Below are 24076 nucleotides of genomic sequence, written 5' to 3'. Positions count from 1 at the left end.
AAAATTCAGGAGAGAGGAATCTGTGGAATGAAAACTATATTTCTCAAAGTTCGGCTCTGGTCCACTTGTGGCTCTTTCTTCCGTGGCCCTGGTTTAAAATGCTGATTCCACACCCTTCCTCCACCTTCTGACCCAGAATCTGCCTTTTTATTTATTTATTTTTAATATTTATTTATTTATTTATTTAGGCTGTGCCGGGTCTTAGTTGGGGCACACGGGATCTTCAGTTGTGATATGCGGGATCTTTTTTTCAGTTGCGGCATGTAAACTCTTAGCTGCGGCACGGGTGCGGGATCTAGTTCCCTGAGTGGGGATCGAGCCCAAGCTCCCTGCATTGGGAGGGTGGAGTCTTACCCACTGGGTCACCAGGGAAGTCCCCAGAATCTGCCTTTTTAAACCAGGTCCCCTGGTGATTCTGAAGCCCATCACACTTGAGTACTGCTGGTATAATTGAAGGAGTGTGGGATTTAGAGCTGGAAGATCATATAATCTTTGTGGGCCTCAGTGGTGTCATCTGTAAAGAGGGGATACCACCTCCTCACCAGAATGGGAAGAAGTGTGTGAGAACACATTCAAAACTGTGAGGTACAGAGGCATAGAAACGACCACAGAAAAAGAAAAAGTGCCACTTTGTTTTTGCATCTGCTCACTGCACATCTCATCCAGCTGGGATTTCGACACTGATTCCCCACCTTCACGGAATTCAGCATCTTTGAATCTACCTGCAGTTCCCATAGAAATTTGAGAAGTCACGTTGGCCAGAAGTCTGGCTTTTCTTCCCTGGATAGAGAGCCGCACGTGGGGTCACATTTCTAGGTCCTGTTCTCCCCCTTCATCAGGGAAGGGAAATGGCTCCCGGGCTCCCGGTTCCCTCCACTAAGGATCTTCACGTGCCCCGCTTGGGGGTTTGGCCTAAGTGGGCCATAAGCACAGCGTTCCGCTTCTCAGCCAGGCCAGGAATGAATGCTAGAGCATTCCCTGAAATCCCAGCCACCGCAGGAGCTAATTGGTCAGATGAACTTCATTCACTACATTAATCAGCATTCTCTGGCTCAGAAATGGAAAGTTTGCAAATATCCTGAACACTGTCCTCACTGGACGTAAGAGTCACCCCAGGAGTGGCTAAGGTACAGACCCGTGGGATCCGCCCATCGAGAGTCTGAATTGATAGGTCTAAGGTGTGCCCTAGGAATTTGCATTTTTAACTGGCATCCCAGGTGATTCTGATGCAGTGGTTCCCAGAATCCATAGGGAGGAACGCAGCTGTCCCTCTGAATGGTTGAGTAGTGCCGTGCTGAGGGTATAAGTCCCTGTCAGAGCCGGGGTGGGACTTCCCAGATGCCTCAGAGGTGTTGCCAGAACTGATCTGCCACAAACCTGCTCCAGTAAATGGCAGCTCCAGCCTTCCAGTTCCCACGCCAGGAAATGAACATCCCTGTGGACCCCTCTCTTTCTCCTCTTGTCCTCCCCACCCTCCTCTCCTTCCCTCTCTCTACCCTCCCCCGACTCCTTCTCCTCTTCTCTCCCTCCATCCAATTCATCAGCAAACCCTGGCAGCTCCACCTTCAAAGTACTCCAGATTCGGTCCCTTCTCATCCTCTCCACCAGGACCTCCTACTATCAAGGCACCGGCTCATTCCTGAGGTTCCTGTAAGTCAGACCGTGTCACTCTTCTGCTCCCCAGCAGCGTCCCCCCCTCACTCAGACTAAAGCCCAAATCCTTCCCTTGACCTGTGAGGCCCGACGGGTGAGAACTGGCCAGGATTACCTCTCCCGCCTTCTCCTGTCTCCCTGCCCCATTCCTCCCACGCGCCCCGCCAACCTGACGGGAGCTCCTGTCCCCACTCACCCTCTCCTCCTCCGGGCCTCTGCCCAAAGCTCATCCGCTCCCCAGGCCCTCCGTGGCTGTGTCATTTAAAAGAAGCAAAGCCACCTTCCGTCTCCAGCCCTCTTGTTCCTCCCCGATTTAAGCTTCTGCACGGTTCTTGACACCATCCGCCGTACTGAATAATTGACCTGTCTGTTGACTGCTGCCTAAAGGGGGGAATGTAAGCTCCAGGACAGGAATTTTTGTCTCTTTTGTTCCCAGCTGTATCCCTAATTCCTAGTCCAGTGCCGGGCCCATAGGGAGTGCTCGATAAGTATTTGTCTGAATTACTGAAAGAATGAAAGAAAATTGCAACAGGCGTTCACCTTTCATCTAAGCTGACATTGTCAGTGTTACACGTGCACGTCTGCATGTGAAGGCAGGCACGGAAAAGGGATCCCGGTGTTCCTCTGACTAGGAGCGCAGCCATCTTTCCCCCGTGTGACTAGCGTGGGCTGGAAGGCTGAGCTTGTGTTCTTGGCTCAGTGAGTCCCATCCTGGCCATGCAGCTTTCCACACACACACACACACACAGTTGAAAAAGATCCCCAAGCCAGCGTACCAATAGTTAATTTAACCCATCGTAATTATAGTTTCAGTCTTGTAATAGCCTTTCACGGGGCCCTAACCGTTATTTTTTGTTAGAAACTTGCGGTCTGCGTGTCCATGAACTTATAAACCTTGTCACAGTTGCATTTGTAAGTTGCTGGCTGCACTGCTGAGCCTCTCCTTTTACCCATAGAAAAGCCATGCCTCCTCCTAGTGTTTTAGTTCAATTAACCCAACTCAGCACACCTGTGGTCCTCCTCCATCTCATCTCTCCCTGTTTCATGATCCTCTCTTAGAAGAGGGATCGGGCGGAAGAACAAGTCTTCACAAAACAACAAATAGAGGGAACATAATACAAACCCATCATTTCTTTAATTTGAGGGCAGAACAGTGTTAATGTGGTTTTATTTTTAACTGAATTTCCTGAAAATGACTACCTTTTAGTCCTGCGTCAGATTGCCTTTTTTACCTTGGTGCTCAGAAGTACGCTAAGAAATAACGTGATTTCTGGCAATGAGGTGTGAGAAGGGGTGTCATCCTGATTTTGGAGAGGAGGAAACAGACACGGTGCATTTCTGTGGTTCCTGCAGAGCCACCTGAGTCAGGCTGCTGTTGAATGTCAGAGCTTGGGACCCTCTGCTGCCCCTGCTTCCCTTGTGTTCTGGAGGGAGAGTCCTGATGGCAGCCGACGCCATGAACACACAACTATGCCAGTCCCTCCAGGGGCCGCTTCTTAATACTTGTGACTTTTCAGAGCTGGAGAAACCCAAGATTTTGACAAGTTACATTCATTTATTTTTACTCAAACTGGAATTTTTCCCCCTTATTAAACCGATGGTATAGATAATGATACATCGTTTTCTCACAGCAACCTCTTATAATCTTTTTTATCCATTCTGTTTTCTGCCTTGAGTTTTGTGTCACTTTCCTGTTTTAAAAAGTGTTCATGGTGATGCCTAATTTTCTATTTTTATCAAACTGGAATTTCTCAGCCGTGTAGGCCTGGTACCAAATCTTGAGTCACCGACTTCACTCTCACTCTGTTCCCAGTCAGATATTCCACTTGAGTCAAGATCGTCCGTCCTGCCAACCCTCAGCTCACTTCTTTCTCAAGAATCTGTAAACAGCAGTCAAGTACTGTCCAGAAGTTAACGCTACTGCCTGCTACTCAGTTCTCCTACCTGTGCTTTTCTGTCAGCTGTGACAGCCATCTGGACAATCTCTGCTATCTTCTCCCATTAAGCCTGATTTATAGAGTAGGACTCAAACCTGACTGTCCGAAGCCTGTGTTGATTAACCCCAGTCACCTGAGCAGATCCTTTGCCTGGCTTTCATGATCGATGTCCTTGGGCTCTGCCGGAGGGTGGTTGAGTGCAGCTGTTAAGAATCTGGAGCCAGACTTCCTAGGTTCAGATCCCAACTCCACCACCTACTGCCTGTGTGACTTCAGGAGAGTCACCTTAATCTGTGCCCAGCTTGTTTACCTGCAAAACAAGGACTAAAAAAGTCCCTGCTCTTGTGCAAATTAAAAGAGTTAATAAAGTTCATAGAATAGTACCTGGCATATATTAGGCACTATTTCAATGTTCACTTTGTTATATTCTCACTTGCTGATACAAGTCTACGCTGGCTCCATTGTTACTTCTATGGTGCTACATTCCCACCCTGCCCCAACGTTGGTTTGTTTTCTGTTCTCCCCGGAATACTGGGTAAGTACTGATCTTTCCATTTCTTCTTCCCCTTCCCATTTCCTCCTTTTCAGAGCTAGATGTGGAGCACAGCTGCCACCCAGTTTTTCCCAAGAGCAGGTTATCTGTCTTCCTCGGGAGCCGGCACCTCACAACAGCACTGGAGTCTAGCACTAGAGTTCTGTGTCATCTTCGCTCAGTCAGCTCCTGGAGTCTCCACCCAACTCCTGCTCCGGGGGGTGCAGAGGCAGAGGTGTGCACAGCCACTTTGCCTCCTGGCGGCCGTGCTTGGGATTGGGATCATCCCCCGTGTCCCGGACAAAGCTTTCTCTTATCTGTCAGCAACCCCCAACCACACCCCGATTCCTTGGCCATTCCCTTTAGGGACAATAGCATCTGCTCCAGTTCCTTTGTTTCTTGGTAGCACAAATGATTCTTTTTTTAATGGGCTAAATAAGTGGGAGCTGGAAGGAACAGCTACTGGAGCACTGAGCTTACCCAGGTCCACTTGGCTTCCTAGAGAATGGTGACTATGGCCAGGCTCTCTGCTGCTGCCCTGACATCTGGCTCGGGCCACACCCACCACGAGAAACCCTGCAAAGGCACAGACCCTTTCACAGCCGGGCTCCCTGTTTCCTTCCCCTCCACCTCCACCTGCCTCCCATACACTTTCTTTAGGGTGTGTGTGTGTGTATGTGTGTTCTTTCTTTAATACCCTTCTTCTCTTTCAGAAAAAAAAATTTTTTTCTGGGAAGTAAGACAAGCTATAGGTTATTCTCTTCAAGTTCAGGGTTACCAAAAATAGAAGAATGGTTAGACAGAAGACCGTGTTCGTTAGTTTCTCTCTTTGGTCTTCCTCTCGGGAGCTGATTAATATTAGTTTGAACCATATAAAAGAGCTGACCTTTGGCCATTTTTGACCCAGAATATGGCAGTTCCACCTAACACGTACTTCCTGGTTGCCTTTCCTGTCACTGCACCGAGGGGTGCAGTCCCATCCTCGCTCACCAGCTCTGCAGAGAGACCAGATGGGAGCAGTCAGCAGTACTTCTTGCCAGCAGACAAAGCAAGTTAATTCCCCCGAGTTGAATGTGATTTCCGTCTCTTAATCATCAAAACCCCATTTGTTTATTACAATCTAAATGGATTTTATGGAGCAGATGCTGTGTCCGTGATGAACCTTGGCAACAATGATGCTGGAATCCCTTAGTCCTTTACATGCAAGTTTGTTTTACTTTCCAGTCTTCGTGTACAACGCTGCCAACAAGGAGACCTGCGAACACAACCACGAGCGCTGCTCCCGGCACGCCTTCTGCACTGACTACGCCACGGGCTTCTGCTGCCACTGTCAGTCCAGGTTTTACGGGAACGGGAAGCACTGTCTGCCCGAAGGTGAGGGGTGCCGGCTTGATTGGGGCAGGGGCTACTCTGGGTCTGTTTCTGTCCCTTGCTCTTTCCAGCTGCCACTGTGAGCTCTGTTTATGGACCTTGTGTCTCTACTGCTGGAATCAAAGCCCGAGCAACTTGCAGGTGCTCCGTAAACGACTGAGGAATGAACACGCTTGGGCTGATTTCCCAACTTGAGGATTAAACAGAAATGTTTCCTCCCTTTTGGCTAGCTCCTTAGAGTCCAAGTGGACAGGAGAGAGGGAGGGTGGGAGAAGAGAGATCAAAGGCAGGTCTGTTTCATACCTAGATGGGTAGCGGGTGGGTTAGGGAGTCGTGAAAAGGGCTGATGGTGGAGTGTGGGGAGCTGTCAGTGGGATAGTTTTATCTGTGCGTGTGGACGACGGTCAAGGCTGACGGGGTTTGCTGTCTCTCAGGGACACCTCATCGAGTCAATGGGAAGGTGAGTGGGCACCTCCGCGTGGGCCACACGCCCGTGCACTTCACTGACGCGGACCTGCACGCTTATGTGGTGGGCGACGACGGCAGAGCCTACCTGGCCATCGGCCACATCCCGCAGCCCGCCGCCCAGGCCCTTCTCCCGCTCACGCCGATCGGAGGCCTGTTTGGCTGGCTCTTTGCTTTAGAAAAACCAGGCTGGGAGAACGGCTTCAGCCTCACAGGTGAGGAGGGCCGCAGGTCACCATGGCTTTGGCGGCCTGGAGCCTTGGGTTTTCATTCAGTAGTCAGTTGTCCAATGTTTCAGAGCCACACAGGTATAGTTTTTCTGCCCCGAGGTAGCTGGGGATGGTTTGGCCTTGCCAGGACTGGTTTTAAAAGACAGTGATTTCTTCTAAAGGTTCTCCAGGTTTTGAGAAATAGGATGATCCCATTTGGAGCATTCGTGCCCTCTTACCCCAGTTTGTTGAAGCTTCTTTGTCAGACTCCGTGTAATTCAGTTGTCACTCACAGATCTGCCAAAGAGGGATGCAGGTGGTAGTTCCAGGGCACCTGGAGATGATTTTACTTCATGGGGGAGGGGTGCCTTTCCTCTTTGTCCCCTGATGACTCTGATCTATAATAGTATAGACAGTGCTTCTCAGACTTTAACCCACCTGCACGTCACCTGGGGCCTCGGGAAAGTGCAGGTTCTGATTCAGTAGGCCGGGGGTGGCAGGCCTGGGGTGTCTGTGATCCTGTTTTCCTAGCAAGCTTCCAGGAGATGATAATGCTGGTCTAAGGACAACCCTTTGATAGCAAGGGTGTAGGGAATACTTCCTGGCTTCTCACCTCACTACCCCTTGTTTCCTAGTGGATTTATGTTTATTGCACATGAAGTGTGAGAGAAAAGTTCTTGGCCCACCTCCAGCTGTAGAGCTCAATAGGCATTTGTACGATCTTGCTCTTAATCAAGTTTTGATAAAACCTTGAGTCAAAACTAGATAAATAAAATACAGTATACCTAGTTACATTTGAATTTCAGATAAACAATTAATAATTGAATAATTTAGTGTAAGTATGCCCCAAATATTGTATGGGACATACTTATACTAAAAATGTTTTTTATTCGTCTGATATTCAAATGTAAATGGGTGTCCTGGGGATTTTTGATTGTTTTTGTTAAGTCTGACAGCCATAGAAAGAGAAAGGTCGAGGATGTTCCTAGGGGTTTATTTTTCACAGGAAACAAGTTCCTACAAAGAGAAGCAGTGTGAGATGGGATAGAATGGAACCATGCTCTTTAACAGAAAGTTTGGGGAACTGGTGAGATCAACAGCTGATAGTACTTAACCTTGGTTATCAGCTCTCCTTAGGCACCATCCCCAACTGTAGCAGAAATTGGGAAGTGGAAGTATGCACTGGTGATTATTGCTGGAAGATGCAAGCCCTCCTTTCATCCCTGGGCTGGATTTTTTTCCTCTCCAGGTGCTACCTTTATCCATGACATGGAAGTTACTTTCTACCCAGGAGAGGAAAGGGTTCGAATCACTCAAACTGCTGAGGGGCTGGACCCAGAGAACTATTTGAGCATTCAAACCAACATTCAAGGCCAGGTGCCTTACATCCCAGCGAACTTCACAGCCCACATTGCTCCCTACAAGGAGCTCTACCGCTATTCGGACTCAGGTACGTGCAACCAGTTCTCACTCCGTAAAATGGGGATGGTGCGCATCTCACGAGATAGTTGTGAGGATTATGTGAATGACTACGTGGAATGTCCTTATAGAACAGTGTGTGGCACATGAAATGAGCGCAGTGTTGTTTTTATTATTCTTGTTATTTTATTAGTGTGAGAAAAGTGCTGGCTGTTGTACACAAGAAGATCAACATCCCTATCCAATATTTGCAGATAATAATAACATAATAACAACCTTGTCTATGGGGTGGGGAGGGATGGTATAATTTTGTACAGTTTTTAACCATCCTGCTCTCTGGGCTGTGGAAAAATATTGATTATTGGAATTTATACTTGTTCTGTAACCTTGTTTCAGCCTGCTTTGAAATCAGAGATGCCGCACAGTGTTGTACAACTACCACTAGATTTGGAGTCAGAAGACAGGAATTCTTATCATGGATATGTTTAAAATATGTGGGGAATAAGATCACTTACTGTCTGAGAGCTTATTTTCTCATCTTTAGAATGAGAATAATCACCCCTTTTCTGTCTCTCTTACATGGTTGATATGTGTAAGGTGTGATGTGTTCTGTAAGACACCCCCTGATTTTGAGATGCTGCCCCAATCTCAGTTGCTGTCCTGCAGCATAGGGGTTTGTTTTGAGTTGTGCTTTTGCTTCTCGTGCGGTGTGAGAGCTGGAAGCCAGGCAAGAGGCACAGGGAAGAGAATGGGCAGCAGAGATCTGGCCTGGGCACAGGGTAGCTGATGGCTAGAAAACTACCTGGCCTCCCAACTCTGCACTCAGATGGAGATAAAAGACCCCTGCCCCTTTCCCAGAAGCCTCCAGACTTAAGTGCAAGGTGTTGGAAGTCTTCTCTTCTGTGCACTGGTGGATGGATTGGTTGAAAACCTGGGGGGAGCGGGGTAGAGTCAGGCCAACTTGAGTTCCAGTTCCAGCTCTGCATACCAGCTTCGCTTCTTTGATTACTTAATTAACTCTAACATCTGTGAGACTCCACACAAGATGGCAGGGCCCACCTCACTGGCTGTTGTGAGGAATAAATGAGGCACTGCTTACAGAGTGCTGGACATTGGCTGACATATAGTAAAGTTTATTCTTTGCGAATATTGACAGCAGTGATTATACCTCCTCCCTCTCAGTGCTTTGGTTTTACATCTACGTGGGTTCTTGGGATTGCCTTGCAGGTTTCCCCATATAAACTCAAACTTCCCAAGGGGACATGCTCCAGCAACTACATTAAAAACTGTGTAGAGAAACTCACCTCACATAAAAAAACCTCTATATTTAATATTTGTATATTTCCTTGTTTGACTGAATAATGTCTATTGCAGCTGTGACCTCCACAAGTTCCAGAGCCTACTCTCTCACGTTGGGTGCCATCAACCAAACACGGTCCTACCGCATCCACCAGAACATCACTTACCAGGCATGCAGGCATGCCCCCAGACACTGGGCCACCCCCACCACCCAGCAGCTGAATGTGGACCGGGTCTTTGCCTTGTACACGGATGAAGAAAAAGTGCTCCGATTCGCTGTGACCAATCAAATTGGCCCTGTTGAAGGTATGGTTTCTCTTTTTTGTTATTGCTGGGCAAAAATTACGTCCAACCTTCTTTCTTTCATGCCTTTTGAGTGGCCTCAGAATGATTCACATAGGTTACTAAGGGTAACTGAGTGCCAGGCTCTGTGAGGTGCTGGGTGTAAGGATGAATAAAGCAGGGTCCTGTCCTTGAGAGGTAGAAATGGAACTTTTAGAATAGTGTTCCTGCCAAGATCAGGAATAGAGCATATACATGAGGCTGGTTTGCTGCAACACCCAATTTTGTGTGCCGTCTGTGTTGGGGATACACCTGTGAACAATGTGTGGCCAAGTTAGGAGGGAGATTGATGCTGACAAATATTTGTTATGATTGTGATAAGTGCAGGGTGCTGTGAGCCTAGTTGCAAGGTTCAGGAATGATGTCCCCAACAAAGTGAAATTTTAGCTAAAACTTAAAAGATGAGAAGGATTTCACCAAATCAAGGTGGGACAAAGAGCCAGTGCCTAAAAGAACAAAATGAAATAGAACTTGCATGTATGAAAAAAACCAAATTAGCGTCATACTTAATGAGGAAAGACTGGTTGCTTTCCCTCTAAGATCAGAAAGAAGATGCCTGCTCTTGATACTTCATTTCGTCACTGTACTAGAAGTTCTAGCCAGGGCAGTTAGGGAAGAAAATGGAAAAAAAAAAAAAAAAAAAAAGCCATCTAGATTGGAAAGGAAGAAGTAAAATTATCTCTGTTCTCCTCTGACGTGATCTTATTGGTAGAAAAACTAAGGAATTCATTAATAAAAAAATATTTGAACTAATAAGTTCAGTAAGGTTGCAGGATATAAGATCGGTATACAAAAATTAATTGTATTTCTATAAAGTAGCGATGAGTAAACTGAAAAGGAAATTAAGAAAACGATTCCATTTCCAAAAGAATAAAATATTTAGGAATAAATTTTTAGGAAGAAGTGCAATGCTTTTACATTGACATCTATAAATGTTTCTGAAAACAAAGATGGCTTAAATAAATGGAAAAACATTCTAAGTTCACGGATCAGAAGACATATTGTGTTTTTTAAATTATTTATTTTTTAATTGAAGTATAGTTGATTTACAATACTGTGTTAATTTCTGCTGTACAACAAAGTGACTCAGTTATACACATATATATATTCTTCTTTTATTCTTTTCCATTATGGTTTATCCCAGGAGATTCAATATAGTTCCCTGTGCTATACAGTAGGACCTTGTTTATCCATTCTAAATGTAATAGTTTGCATCTACTAACCCCAAACTCCCAGTCCATCCCTTCCCCTCCCCACCATCCCCCTTGGCAACCACAAGCGGAAGACATAATATTGTTAAGATGGCAGTGCTTTCTAAATTGATCTATAGATTCAACACAATCCTATCAGCTAGCTTTTCTGCAGAAAGTGAAAAGTTGATCCTAAAATTCATATAAAAATTTAAAGAACCTGGAATAGCCAAAACAATCTTGAAAAGGAACAGAGTTGGAGGAATCATACCTCCTGATTTCAAAACTTAAGAGTAATCAATACAGTGCGGTCCTCTAATAAGGATAGATACACAGATCAATGGGAATAGAAGTGAGAATCCAGAAATAAGCACTCACATTTACAGTCAATTGATTTTTGACAAGGATGCCAAAACAACTCAATAAGGAGAAAGAGTACTCTTTTTAACAAATGGTTCTGGGGTAACTCTGGATATCCACATGCAAAAGGATGAAGATGGTCACAGCAATAAGACAAGAGAAAGAAATAAAAGACATCCAGATTGGAAGGGAAGAAGTAAAACTGTCACTATTTACAGATGACATGACACTATATAGAGAAAACCCTAAAGTCTCCACCAAAAAATTATGACTAATAAATGAATTCAGTATAGTTGCAAGATACAAGATTAATGTGCACAAGTCTGTTGCTTTTCTACACTAATAATGAACTATCAGAAAGAGAAAGCAAGAAAACAATCCCATTTAGAATCACATCAAAAAGAATAAAATACTTAGGAATAAACTTAGCCAAGGAGGTGAAAGACCCATACTCTGAAAAGTATAAGACATTTATGAAGAAAATTGAAGATGATACAAAGAAATGGAAAGATATGCATGTTCATGGACTGGAAGAATTAATATTGTTAAAATGTCCATACTAGTGAAAACAAACTACAAATTTAATGCAATCCCTATCAAAATGCCCAGGACATTTTTTTTCACAGGAATGAAAACAGATAATCTGAATTAGAACACATAATCTGAAAATTTATATGGAACCACAGAAGACCCCAAATAGCCACAGCAATCTTGAGAAAAAAGAAGAAAGCTGGAAGTATCATGCCCCCAGACTTCAGACTATACTACAAAACTACAGTAATCAAAACAGTATGGTACTGTTATGTAAAACATACCCATAAATCAATGGAACAGAATAGAGATCCCAGAAATAAACCCACACATTTATAAACAGCTCATAAAACTCAATACCAAAAACTAAATAACCCAATTAAAAATTGGGCAGAAGACCTGAATAGACATTTTTCCAAAATAGGCATACAGATGGCCAACAGGCACATGAAAAGATGCTTAACATATCCAACATATATAAATATCTCATACAATTCAACATAAGAAAAACCCCAAACAACTCATTGAAAAATGGGCAGAAGAACTGAATAGAAATTTTTCCAAAGAGGAAATGCAGATGGCCAATAGGTACATGAAAAGATGCTCAACATTGCTAATCATCAGGGAAATGCAAATCAAAACCACAATGAGATAGCCATTCTGACAGATGTGAGGTGCTATCATCAAAAAGAACACAAATAAATGTGTTGGCAAGGATGTAGAGAAAAGGGAACCCTTGTACACTGTTGGTGGGAATGTAAATCTGTGCAGCCACTGTGGAAAACAGTTTGGAGGTTCCTCAAAAAACTAAAAATAGAACTACCATATGATCCAGCAATTGCATTCCTGGGTATGTATCTGAAGAAAATGAAAAAAAATTCGAGAAGATACATGTGCCCCAATGTTAATAGCACAATTATTTACAATGGCCAAGACATGGAAGGAACCCAAGTGCCAATCAACAGATGAATGGATAAAGAACACTTGGTACACACACACGCACACACACACACACACACACACACATATGCACACACTGGAATACTATTTGGCCATGAAAAAGAGTGAAATTTTGCCATTTGCAACAACACGATGGACTTGGAGGGTTTTATGCTTAGTAAGATAAGTCAGACAGGGAAAGACAAATACTGTATGCTGTAACTTATATGTGGAATCCAAAAAACAAACGTGAATGAAGTGAATATAACAAAACAGAAATAGACAGATATGCAGAACAAACTAGTGGTTACCAGTGGGGAGAGGGACGGAGGGAGGGACGAGATAGGGGTAGGGGATTAAGAGGTACAAACTACTATATATAAAATAAATAACCTACAAGGATATACTGTACAGCACAGGGAATATAGCCAATAGTTTATAATAACTTTAAATGGAGTATGATTTATAAAAATATTGAATCACTATGTTATACAGCTGAAACTTATAGTGTAAATCAACTATACTTCAATTAAAAAATGAAATTGCATATGCAAACGTTGCATATGCAAACCTGAAAGCGTTTTGCCTAATTGTAAAGCATTATAAAATATTGAAGTATTGTTAAATCTATTTCTAGACAAACAAGAATTGCAGTAAAATTGAATAATACTCATTAGAAAAAGAATGAAGATGGACCTCTACTTCACACCATATACAAAAATTAACTGAAAATAGGTCAAAGGCCTTAATGCACTTAAATTAAAATTTTAGAAAAAACTTAGGGGTGAACTTTTGTGACCCTGAATTTGGCAATGGCTCTTCAATATTATGCTAAAAGTACAAGCAACAAAAGAAAAAAATAGATAAATGGAGTGTCATCAAAATTTAAAACTTTTGGGAATTCCCTGGTGGTCCAGTGGTTAGGATTCAGTGCTGCCGTGGCCCAGGTTCAATCCCTGGTTGGGGAACTAAGATCCTGCAAGCCAAGCAGCATGGCCAAAAATAAATTTTAAAAAATAAATAAAAAACTTTTGTGCTTCAGAGGGCATTATCAACAAAGTGAAATACAACCTACAGAATAGGAGAAAATATTTGCAAATCATATATTTAATAAGAGACTTGTATCTAGAATAACGAAGAACTTTTACAACTCAATGAGACAAATAATCTAATTAAAAGATAGGCAAAAAATTTAGATAGGTATTTCTCCAAAGACATCATCCAATGAGCCCATGAAAAAATGCTCAACATCATTAATCATCAGGAAAATGCAAAAATCAAAACCATAATGAGATACTACTTTATATGCATGTGGATGGCTATAGTCAAAAAATGGATAATAGCACATGTTGGTGGGCATGTGGAGAAACTGAAACCCTCACATGTTGCTGGTATGCATGTAAAATGGTGTAACTGTGGAAAACAGCAGTTTCTCAAAAAAGTTAAACACAAAGTTACTATTTGACTGAGTAACTCTACTCCTAGTTATATACCAAGAGAAAGAAAGAAAAGCTTATGAAAACTTCATAATAGCCAAAAGGTGGAAACAACCCAAATGCCCATCAATTGATGAATAGATTTTTAGATTGTCATAACTCTCCAATTATAATAGATAGTATGGATAAGGATAGTATTAAATTTAGGTTAATGGATGGTGAAATTTGGTATAATACTGATAAGGGTGCAAGTTTTTTGTCATGTTAATAAGATTAGGCATGCTATTAATGAAATACCTTATGTAACTTCAGGCACTCAGAAGTGGAATGGAGATAGTCCTAGTTTTATGGTTAGGGCTATTGTTATTACTACTGATACTGTTGGATTAAAGATTTTTGTAATGGTTCATTGGCTGGAATATAATAGGTTAAGGATAAAAGCTATTATATGTAATATTGATGCGGTAGCTTGTGTTAGAAAATATTTAGTGGACGCTTCTATAGCTCGTGGGTTGAACTTTTTTATTATGATGGGGATAATGGCTAATATTTCTTTCGAATCCGGTTCAGATAAGTAGTCAGTGAGAGCTGGTTATTACAGTTATGGGAATTGTTACAGTTATGAGAGAATTGTTGTTAGGATGATGATAAAGATGATGGAGTTTATTAGTACTGGAAGGATATAAACCAACATATTCGGGGTATGGGGCCAATAGCTCATTTAGCTGACCTTAGTATAGAATATAGTGTAATATGGTAGCACGAAGAATTTTGAATTCTTAAGGATAGGTTCAATTCATGTGATTCTAGAAATAAGAAGGCTTAAACCTCTATTATTTACTCTATCAAAGTAACTCTTTTATCAGACATATTTCTTATGTTTGTGGAGGGATGCTTGATGTTATAATAGGTAGTGAGACGTGCCATATGCATAGGGCTAGTGTTAGTGGTAGGAAGTTTGTTCACAGTAGATGTATTAATTGATCATATTGGAATCGAGGGTAGGATGCTCAAAATCATAGGAAAGAAACTGTTAATAATAGTGTTTTTATAATAAAGTTGGTTGTATATAGTTCTAGTATGCGGGGGTTGTGGAATGCTCCTAGAAAGAGGATTGTTGTGAAAATATTTATTATAATGGCATATTCTTTTTTTTTTTTAATTAATTTATTTATTTACTTATTTATTTTTGGCTGTGTTGGGTCTTCGTTTCTGTGCGAGGGCTTTCTCTAGTTGCGGCAAGCGGGGGCCACTCTTCATCGCGGTGCGCGGGCCTCTCACTATCGCGGCCTCTCTTGTTGCGGAGCACAGGCTCCAGATGCGCAGGATCAGTAGTTGTGGCTCACGGGCCCAGTTGCTCTGCGGCATGTGGGATCTTCCCAGACCAGGGCTCGAACCCGTGCCCCCTGCATTGGCGGGCAGATTCTCAACCACTGCGCCACCAGGGAAGCCCTATAATGGCATATTCTAAGAAAAATATAATGAATGGGCCTGCTGCATATTCTACGTTGAAACCCGATATGAGTTCAGATTCTCCTTCTGTTGTTAGGTCAAAGGGGGCCTGGTTAGTTTCTGCTAGAGAGGAGATAAATCACAGCTAGGGGTCATGATGGGAAGATTATTCATAAATGTTCTTGTGTTGTGATGAGGGTCGAGAAAGTAAAAGTTCCATTTATTTAAAGGGCTGATAGAAGAATAATTGCTCGTATTACTTCATATGAAATTGTTTGTGCTACTGCTCGTAGGGTTGCAATTAATACATATTTTGAGTTGGAAGCCCATCCGGATCATAAGATGGGAATATATGGCGAGGCTTGACATAGCTATTATAAATAACACCCCTAGATTTATATTAATGAGGGGATAAGGTATAGGTAGAGGAATTCATATGATTAGGGCTAGGGTTAGGGCTAGGATTGGTGCAATAATAAATATGGAAATGGAGGATGTAGCTGGTCATAATGGTTCTTTAATGAATAATTTGTGTCAGCAATAGGTTGTAATAGGCCATATGGTCCAACGACATTTGGTCCTTTTCAAAGTTGCATATAACCTAGGATTTTTCATTCAATTAATGTGAGGAATGCCATGGCTAGGAGAATGGGGATAACGAGTATTAAGATATTAATTATAAACATTTTGTTAGGGAGAGGATTTGAACCTCCAGTTATAAAGGTTTAAGTTTTATGCAATTACTGGGCTCTGCCACCTTAACAAACCCTGTTCTTGGGTAATATTTTGTATATATTAATTAAATTAAGATTATATCATTAACTGGTTTGTCAGGTGCTTTTTTAAAGTGGGCCTTATTTCTCTTGTCCTTTTGAACTGAGAGAAATATATAATAGATAGGAACCGACCTGGATTACTCCGGTCTGAACTTAGATCATGTAGGACTTTAGTCATTGAACAAATGAACCTTTAATAGAGGTTACACCATTGGGGTGTCCGGATCCAACATCGAGATCGTAAACCCTATTGTTGATATAAACTCTAGAAGAGGATTGAGCTGTTACCCCTAGGCTAACTTGTTCCATTGATAAATTTTTGGATCAAGAAATGATATGTTTTGACTAGTAAGTCTAGACTTCAATCACTCAGAGCCTTTTTTGTTCTCTGAGCTCACTCCAACCAAAATTGTCAACCCATGTAAAAATTTGTTATCCCTTAGTGGTTTAGTTAGTTTTTTGGGGGGTTAATTAAAGCTGCATAGGGTCTTCTCGTCTTATTTTATTATTCCCGCCTCTTCATGGGAAGGTCAGTTTCACTGATTGAAAGTAAGAGACAGTAAAACCCTCATGAGGCCATTCATACAAGTCCTTATTTAGAGAACAAATGATTATGCTACCTTTGCACGGCCAGGATACCATGGTCGTTTAACAGTTGTCACTGGGCCGGCAGTGCCTCTACTGCTAGTTATGCAAGAAGTGATGTTTTTGGTAAACAGGCAGGGTTTATGTTTGCCGAGTTCCTTTTACTTTTTAAAATGTTTCCTTGAGTGCATGCCTGTGTTGGATTAACAGCTTACTTAATAAATAATTTAATGTTGCGTTGTGTTCATTTGCTGTTAATTATCAGTATAGTATTAGTTACTGATGTAAGCTTATGCAAGGAGAAATATTTCTTGGTACTCATATTAACATTATTGCCTCTATTGGTCAATAGACTAGTCCAGTATAAAGCTAGGAGTTGATTTGCTCATTATTGGTATTAAGATAAAGTTATTGTTGAACTTGAACATTTTCTTAATTGGTGGCTGCTTTTAAGCCAACTATGGTGTTGTTTTTACTCTCTAGATAAGGTTGTATCCATTTCTAAAAAGCAGTACCTTTTTAGATTAACATTTAAAAATACATTAAAATTTATAACTTTTTTGGTAATTTTTAAAGTTGAACTAAGATTCTTTTCCTGGACAACCAGCTATCACCAGGCTCGTTAGGTTTGTCACCTCTACTTATAAATCTTCTTATAAATCTTCTTATAATAAATCTACTTATTTTGCCACATAGATGAGTTCTAATAAACTGTTCATAAGTATCTCATCTGGTTTCAGGATGTTTCACTTAAGTTCTCTATGTTAAATGTTTACTAGTTAAATCATTATGCAAAATGTACAAGGGGTTAACTGCTTTTTGTTACTTTTAATGTTTCATCATTCCCTTACGGTACGTTCTCTGTAGTGCCAGAGGATATTTTAAATTTCTATCCCCTATACTTTAAATGTTGAGTAAATGTTTTATTTAATTTGCTTATATTAGTAAAACTTGTGGGGGGTTGGCTAGATTTAGTTCAAAGTGTTCATAAATTATGAAATCTCCTAGGGGTAAACTAGGTGCTTCTATGTAAGCTATGCTTTGATTTATCCAAGCACACTTTCCAGTGTGCTTACCTTGTTACGACTTGTCTCCTCTCATATAATTAGTGTTTAGTAATAGATTGTAGGAAGCTATTGTAATACTTGAGGAAGGTGATGGGCAGTGTGTGCTTACTTCATGGCCTTATTCAGTTAAGCACTGTATTCTTAATTTGCTACTAAATCCTCCTTTGGTTTTTAGTTTTCATAAAAACCTACGTGTAGTGAGAAATACATTCTTGAGATAGAAAATGTAGCCTGTTTCTTCCCACTCCATAGGTTACACCTTGACCTAATGTTTTTATATATAATTATGCTTACTTTTATTCCTTTTTAGGGCTTGCTGAAGATGGCATATAGACTGAATTAGCCAGGGTTGGTGAGGTTTATTGGGGTTTATCGATCATAGAACAGGCTCCTGTAGAGGGGTGTGAAGCACTGCCAAGTCGTTTGAGTTTTAAGCTGCTGCTGGTAGTACTCTGGCGAATAATTTTTTTATAATAATTATTGGGGTTTAGGGCTAAGCATAGTGGGGTGTCTAATCCCAGTTTGGGTCTTAGCTGTCGTGTAATTAGGAAATACTAAAGTCACTTTCATAGTCTATTTTTATTTTAGCTATGGCTTTTTACAGCTTAATTAAAATTTAACTTTATGTTACTCTTTAACTCACTTTCTGCTGAATTTCTATTAATTTGGGTTAATCGTTTGATCGTGGTGGCTGGCTCAAAATTTACCAACCCTAGTTAATATAACTTAGTTGAACTTTTGTTTATGGCTTAATTTTAATCACTGCTGTTTCCTGTGGGTGTGTGGTTAAGCAAGGTGTTATGAGCTACTAGTATTAGTGGACTTGATGCCAGGCCCTTTTAATGATTTAGAGGGCATTCTCACTGGGGCTCAGATGCTTGCATGTGTAATTTTATTAAAAACCAATAGAAAGGCTGGGACCAAACCTCTGTGTTTATGGAGTTGATAAACTCATCTAGGCACTTTCAGTGTCTTGCTTTAGGTTTTAAGCTACATTAACAAGTTGTGTTTATATTGTGAAGTAACATGTATATAGTTGTTTTGTATGATTTGTGCTAGATTTAGTATTAAAATTTTGATAAAAATGGTCCATAGATCTAGGGAGATGCCTGTCTATATAAATGGTAAATATCTAAGTAATTCATTGGTACGATTAGGGTTTATTTTCTAGGTATATCCTATTTTGAGCATTGTTTATGTTTGTTGGATAGATTAACTAAATTCTATGTATTTATATGTTTTTGCCTTGTTTGGGGGGTTTGGCAGGGCATTATAGGCATGTAGAGTATGGGATTTAGTGGGGCGTAAGGAGGGCTTGTTAAACAGGTTATTTACCTGTTCAATGTGTATGTGTATGTATATATGTATGTGTGTGTAATTTCCTTATGTCCTGTAGCCATTGACCGAATAACACCTTATGGTTGATGATGTTGGTAAATAATATTCAATTAAAGTCCAGCTACAGTTTATTTGACTGTGTTAAGCCCTCAGATGGCCATAGCTGAGTCACAGCATCCCTATAAAAATTTAAAGATACCAAATGCATAAAACCACAGTTATGTGTGAGCATGGGCTGATTAGTCATTAGTCCATCGAGATGTCTTATTTAAGAGGAAAGAGTGGGTGATTTTAGGTGAGTAAGAAGTAAGAACCAGATGTCTGATAAAGTTCATTAATAGAAACCCTCACAAGTTATGGGCCCAGAGCAAGAAGAGGGACACCTGCTAAGTGGGGTTGATAGTTTCACACAGCTTGCTGATTGAGCTCGTGATCTAGTGGATATGATATGTATGTTGACTAGAATTGATTTGACTTAATGTACTGTGTACAATCAATAATATGTACTATGTAATAATAATGTACATGCTTATAAGCATGGGGTAAATAATGTACGATTATACATATCATGTATTATGTATGGTATGATGTATATGTACTTATTAATGTGGTAATACACATTATGCATGAAGTACATGGTAATTTATGGTAAAAAGAGGTTATTTTAATACTAAGATTGTACTTAGTAATCTTGTAAATGTCCCATAACAAATCTTCAGGGAATAGTTTAAATAGAATTTCAGCTTTGGGTGCTGATGGTGGAGCTGGAGCTTCTTCCTTGAGTCTTAGGGAGATGTGTTATTCTCCTTTTCTGGTTTACAAGACCAGGGTAATAGATATATTGATACTACAAAGACTCTTCATTTTAGGAGATTATTTTCAATGATGCCAGTTACTGGCATTAGTACTAGAATTAAAAAGAAATATAGAATGGATGCTAGTTGTCCGATAATAATGAAGGGGTGCTCTATGGGTTGTCCTCCAATTCATGTTAGTGTTAATAGGTCTGCTACTAGTACTCCAAATACGCATTGACGGAGAGGTCGAAATGTTATGCTTCGTTGTTTGGACGTGTGAAGCATTGGGATAAATGCTAGAATTAAGATTGAAAAGATTAGGGCCATTACTCCTCCTAATTTATTAGGAATTGATCGTAGAATTGCATATGCAAATAGAAAATTATCACTCTGGCTTGATATGAGGTGGTGTGTTGAGAAGGTTTGCTGGGGTGTAGTTGTCTGGGTTCCTAGTAAGTCGGGTGAAAATAGCACTAATATTATTAGTATTAGAATTAGCAGTAAGGCATCTAGGATATCTTTGATTGTACAGTAGGGGTGAAATGGGATTTTGTCTATATCAGTTGAGATTCCAGTGGGGTTATTAGATCCTGTTTTGTGAAGGAATAGTAAGTGGACAGCTGCTAGTGCTGCAATGATAAATGGGAGAATAAAATGGAAGGTGAAGAATCGTGTAAGAGTTTCTTTATCTACTGAAAAGCCACTCAGATTCATTCGACAGGGCTTGTGCCAATATATGGAATTGCTGAAAGGAGATTAGTAATAACTGTTGCCCCTCAGAATGATATTTGTCCTCAGGGTAAGACATAGCCTATGAATGCTGTAGCTATGACTGTAAATAGTAAGATGATTCCAAGGTTTCATGTTTGTAAAAAGGTATAGGAGCCATAATATAAGCCTTGTCCTACATGAATAAATAAGCAAATAAAAAATATGGAGGCTCCATTTTCATGTAGATATCAGATAATTCATCCATAGTTTACATCGCGGCAGATATGTGTTACTTATGAAAAAGTAGTTATTGTGTCTGATGTATAATGTATTGCTCGTAATAAACCTGTCAAGATCTGTAGAATTAAACAAATGCCCAGTGGGGAGCCAAAATTTCAACATGATGAGATGTTTGATGGAGCTGGGAAGTCAATAATTGCGTTGTTAATAATTTTTATTAATGGGTGTGATTTTCGGATGTTGGTCATTAGTGTTCTTATAGTTGAATTAAAATGATGATTTTTCATTTCATTGGCCGTGGTTAGATTCCATGTAAGAATAATGATAACATACATTGTATTTATTTTAAGTACTATTTTTGTAATTAGTTTTGTGGGCTTTTCTTCAAAACCTTCACCTATTTATGGTGGACTTGAATTGATTGTAGGTGGTGGTGTTGGTTGTGGGATTGTGTTGAATTTTGGTGGTTCACTTGGGGGTTTAATAGTATTTTTTATATTTAGGGGGAATATTAGTAGTATTTGGTTATATGACAGCTATGACTACTGAGAAGTATCCTGAAGTCTGAGTCTCTAATAAGACTGTTCTAGGTATATTTCTTTCAGGGTTGATGATAGAATTTTCAATAGTATTCTTTGTTTTAAAGGATGAGGAAGTGGAGATTGTATTAAGTTTAATGGACTAGGGGACTGGGTAATTTATGATACAGGTGATTCTGGGTTTTTTGTGCTGTGCTGTTTTTTTTTTTGCAGTGCTGTATAGCTATGGTTCTTAATTGGTAATTGTTACTGGTTGATCATTACTTATTGGTGTTGTGGTTATTATAGAGGTTACTCATGGTAATTAAATAGAATTATGCTTAGGGCACGGGTAATGAGGAATGAAAGAAAATATAGTTTGATTAGGCCTTTTTGGTCTGACACTAGTATAGAAAATTTTATTTGAATAAGGGAAGTAGTTTTTGGTAAGATACTTTCTAGTCAGATTAAATCTAGGAGACATGATGCTGATTTTTGACTTGTTGATAAATTTAAGTATGGTGGGAAGCGGTGTATAATAATGGGGAAATACCTAAGAGGTTGGAAAATTTGAAGAAATTTGAGGGATATTTAAATTTTAAGTTTTGTGTAGTGAGGTTGATTTCAAATGCCAGAATAAAACCTAGGATGGTCACAGCAAAGGCAGTTAGTTTCAAGTAATCAGGTATAGTTATTTGTGGGATTGTCATTCGGGGAATTTTGCTGGAGGTAATGAATCCAGCAAAGATACTTACAGCTAATAAATGTTTAACAGAATTGATCAGCAGTGGGTTGTTTTCATTAATTAAAGTTAAAGTAGAAAAGCGAGGTTGTCCTAATAGTGCGAAGAAAATAATGCGAGTGCCATAGACAGCTGTAAGGGATGTGGTGACGAGAGTTATTCGCTGGGCTCAGGCGTTGGTGTACAACGTGTTAGCAGTGTCGATAATTAGTTCTTTAGAGTAGAAACCTGTGAGGAACGGTATTCCTGTCGGTGAGAGACTTCCGATAATGAGGGCCACTGCGGCAAAAGGTATTGCTTTAAATAAACCTCCTATCTTTCGAATGTCTTGTTCATCATGTAGGCTATGAATAATGGATCCAGAGCAAATAAACAGGATGGCCTTGAAAAAGGCGTGTGTGCAAACATGGAGAAATGCTAGATAAGGTTGGTTAATACCGCTTGTTACTATTATAAGGCCTAATTGGCTTGAAGTAGAGCAGGCAACAGTTTTTTTGATGTCATTTTGGGTGAGAGCACATATTGCTGTAAATAATGTAGTTAGGTTTATCCAGGCATAATGTTATTGTTTGGGTAAATTTATTATTCTCTGTTAAAGGGTAAAAGCAGATAAGTAGGAAAATACCTGCTATAACTCTTGTGCTTGAGTGAAGCAGAGCTGAAACGGCAGTAGGGCCTTCTATTGCTGAGGGAATGGCTGGAGGCCAAATTGGGTGGATTTTCTAGCTGCAGCCAACACAAGTCCTATTAGAGGTAGGTTTGAGTGATTTCGGTTAAGTATAAAGATTTGTTGTATTTCTCATGAGTTTCAATTAAATAGAAATCATGCTGTGGATATAGTAAGTCCAATGTCTCCAGTGCGATTATATAACATTGCTTGGAGAGCGGCTGTAGTTGCATCTGCTTGTCCATATCATCACCTGATAAGTAGAAAAGATATAATTCCGACTCCTCATCCAATGAAAAGTTGTAAAAGATTGTTAGCAGTGATAAGAATTAGTATTGTGATAAGAAAAAGGAGTATTTAAAGAATTGATTAATGTTAGGATCTGAGTGCATGTATCATATTGAAAATTCTATAATAGATCATGTGACAAATAATGCTACTGGCACAAATATTGAGAAATAGTCTATTTTGAAGCTAAGTGACAATTTAAGGGTTTGGATAGTAATTCAATGTCAGTTTAAGAGAATTATCTCTTGACCTGTATGAATGAATATTATTGTTGGAATTAAGCTGGTGATAAAAGCATATGAGATAGTGGTTTTTTACAAAGGATGGTTATGTGTTACTTTTGTAGATGTTGGTGTTTCTTATTATAATTGGTATCGTTAGTATAAATAGTATAACTAGTGTGAAAGAGGAAAATAAGTTTATTACTTTTATTTGGAGTTGCACCAGTTTTTTGGTTCCTAAGACCAATGGATAGCTATCCTTTAAAAGTTTGAAAAAGGCATACTGTTAGATATGGAAGCATGAATTAGCAATTCTTGCATACTTTTTCAGTAAATAAAAATATTTAGTCTTCTGTTACTAGATTCACAATCTAGTGTTTTTTTAAAACTGTATTTACAGTACAAGGGCCCTAAAATGATTTTGGGGTTTAATGATAGGAGTAAGAGATGTAAAATGTGAAGGGGTTATGAGGGCATTTTCTCATGTGAATGGTGGTGGGTATATTTGCCTCATTGTGTTACGATTAATATGTATAGTGAGTATAAGGTGGTAATTACTATGTTAATTCCTATGAGGATAATGGTGATATTTGATCATGAAAAGGATGTTACTACTACAAAGAGTTCTCCAATTAGATTGATAGTTAGGGGGTAGAGCTAGGTTTGTTAGGCTTGCTAGTAGTCATCATGTTGGTATTAATGGGAGGAATGTTTGTAGACTTCGGGCTACAATTATTGTTCTGCTGTAAATTCGTTTGTAATTTGAATTTGCTAGGCAGAATAATATGGATGATGTGAGGCAGTGGGCAATTATTAGAGCAGTGGCTCCGATATAACTTCAAGGTGTTTGGATAAGAATGACTACAATAACAAGTGCTATGGGACTGACGGAAGAATATGCGATAGGTGATTTTAGATCTGTTTGGCATAAACAAATTGAACTAGTTATGATTATTCCTCATAAGGAGAGTATGAGAAAAGGGTATGCTAT

At 40.2% G+C, this 24076-nt stretch overlaps 1 protein-coding gene across 2 annotated transcripts in view; it reads left to right on the top strand.

Moving 5' to 3' along the window:
* The window catches only part of NID2 (nidogen 2), a 78139-nt gene that overhangs the window by 21732 nt on the left and 32331 nt on the right, over positions 1-24076 (top strand). For both annotated transcript variants that reach the window (XM_061180843.1, XM_061180841.1), the window contains exons 5-8: positions 5347-5496; positions 5928-6173; positions 7417-7617; positions 8961-9191. In XM_061180843.1, coding sequence (XP_061036826.1) covers positions 5347-5496; positions 5928-6173; positions 7417-7617; positions 8961-9191 — 828 coding nt within the window. The remainder of the gene's footprint in view (positions 1-5346; positions 5497-5927; positions 6174-7416; positions 7618-8960; positions 9192-24076) is intronic.

The sequence above is a fragment of the Eubalaena glacialis genome, chromosome 2, assembly GCF_028564815.1.
Source record: "Eubalaena glacialis isolate mEubGla1 chromosome 2, mEubGla1.1.hap2.+ XY, whole genome shotgun sequence".
In the NCBI taxonomy this organism is placed as follows: domain Eukaryota; kingdom Metazoa; phylum Chordata; class Mammalia; order Artiodactyla; family Balaenidae; genus Eubalaena; species Eubalaena glacialis.
Note: the sequence above shows the minus strand (reverse complement) of the source record. Positions and strands in the feature narration are given on the sequence as shown.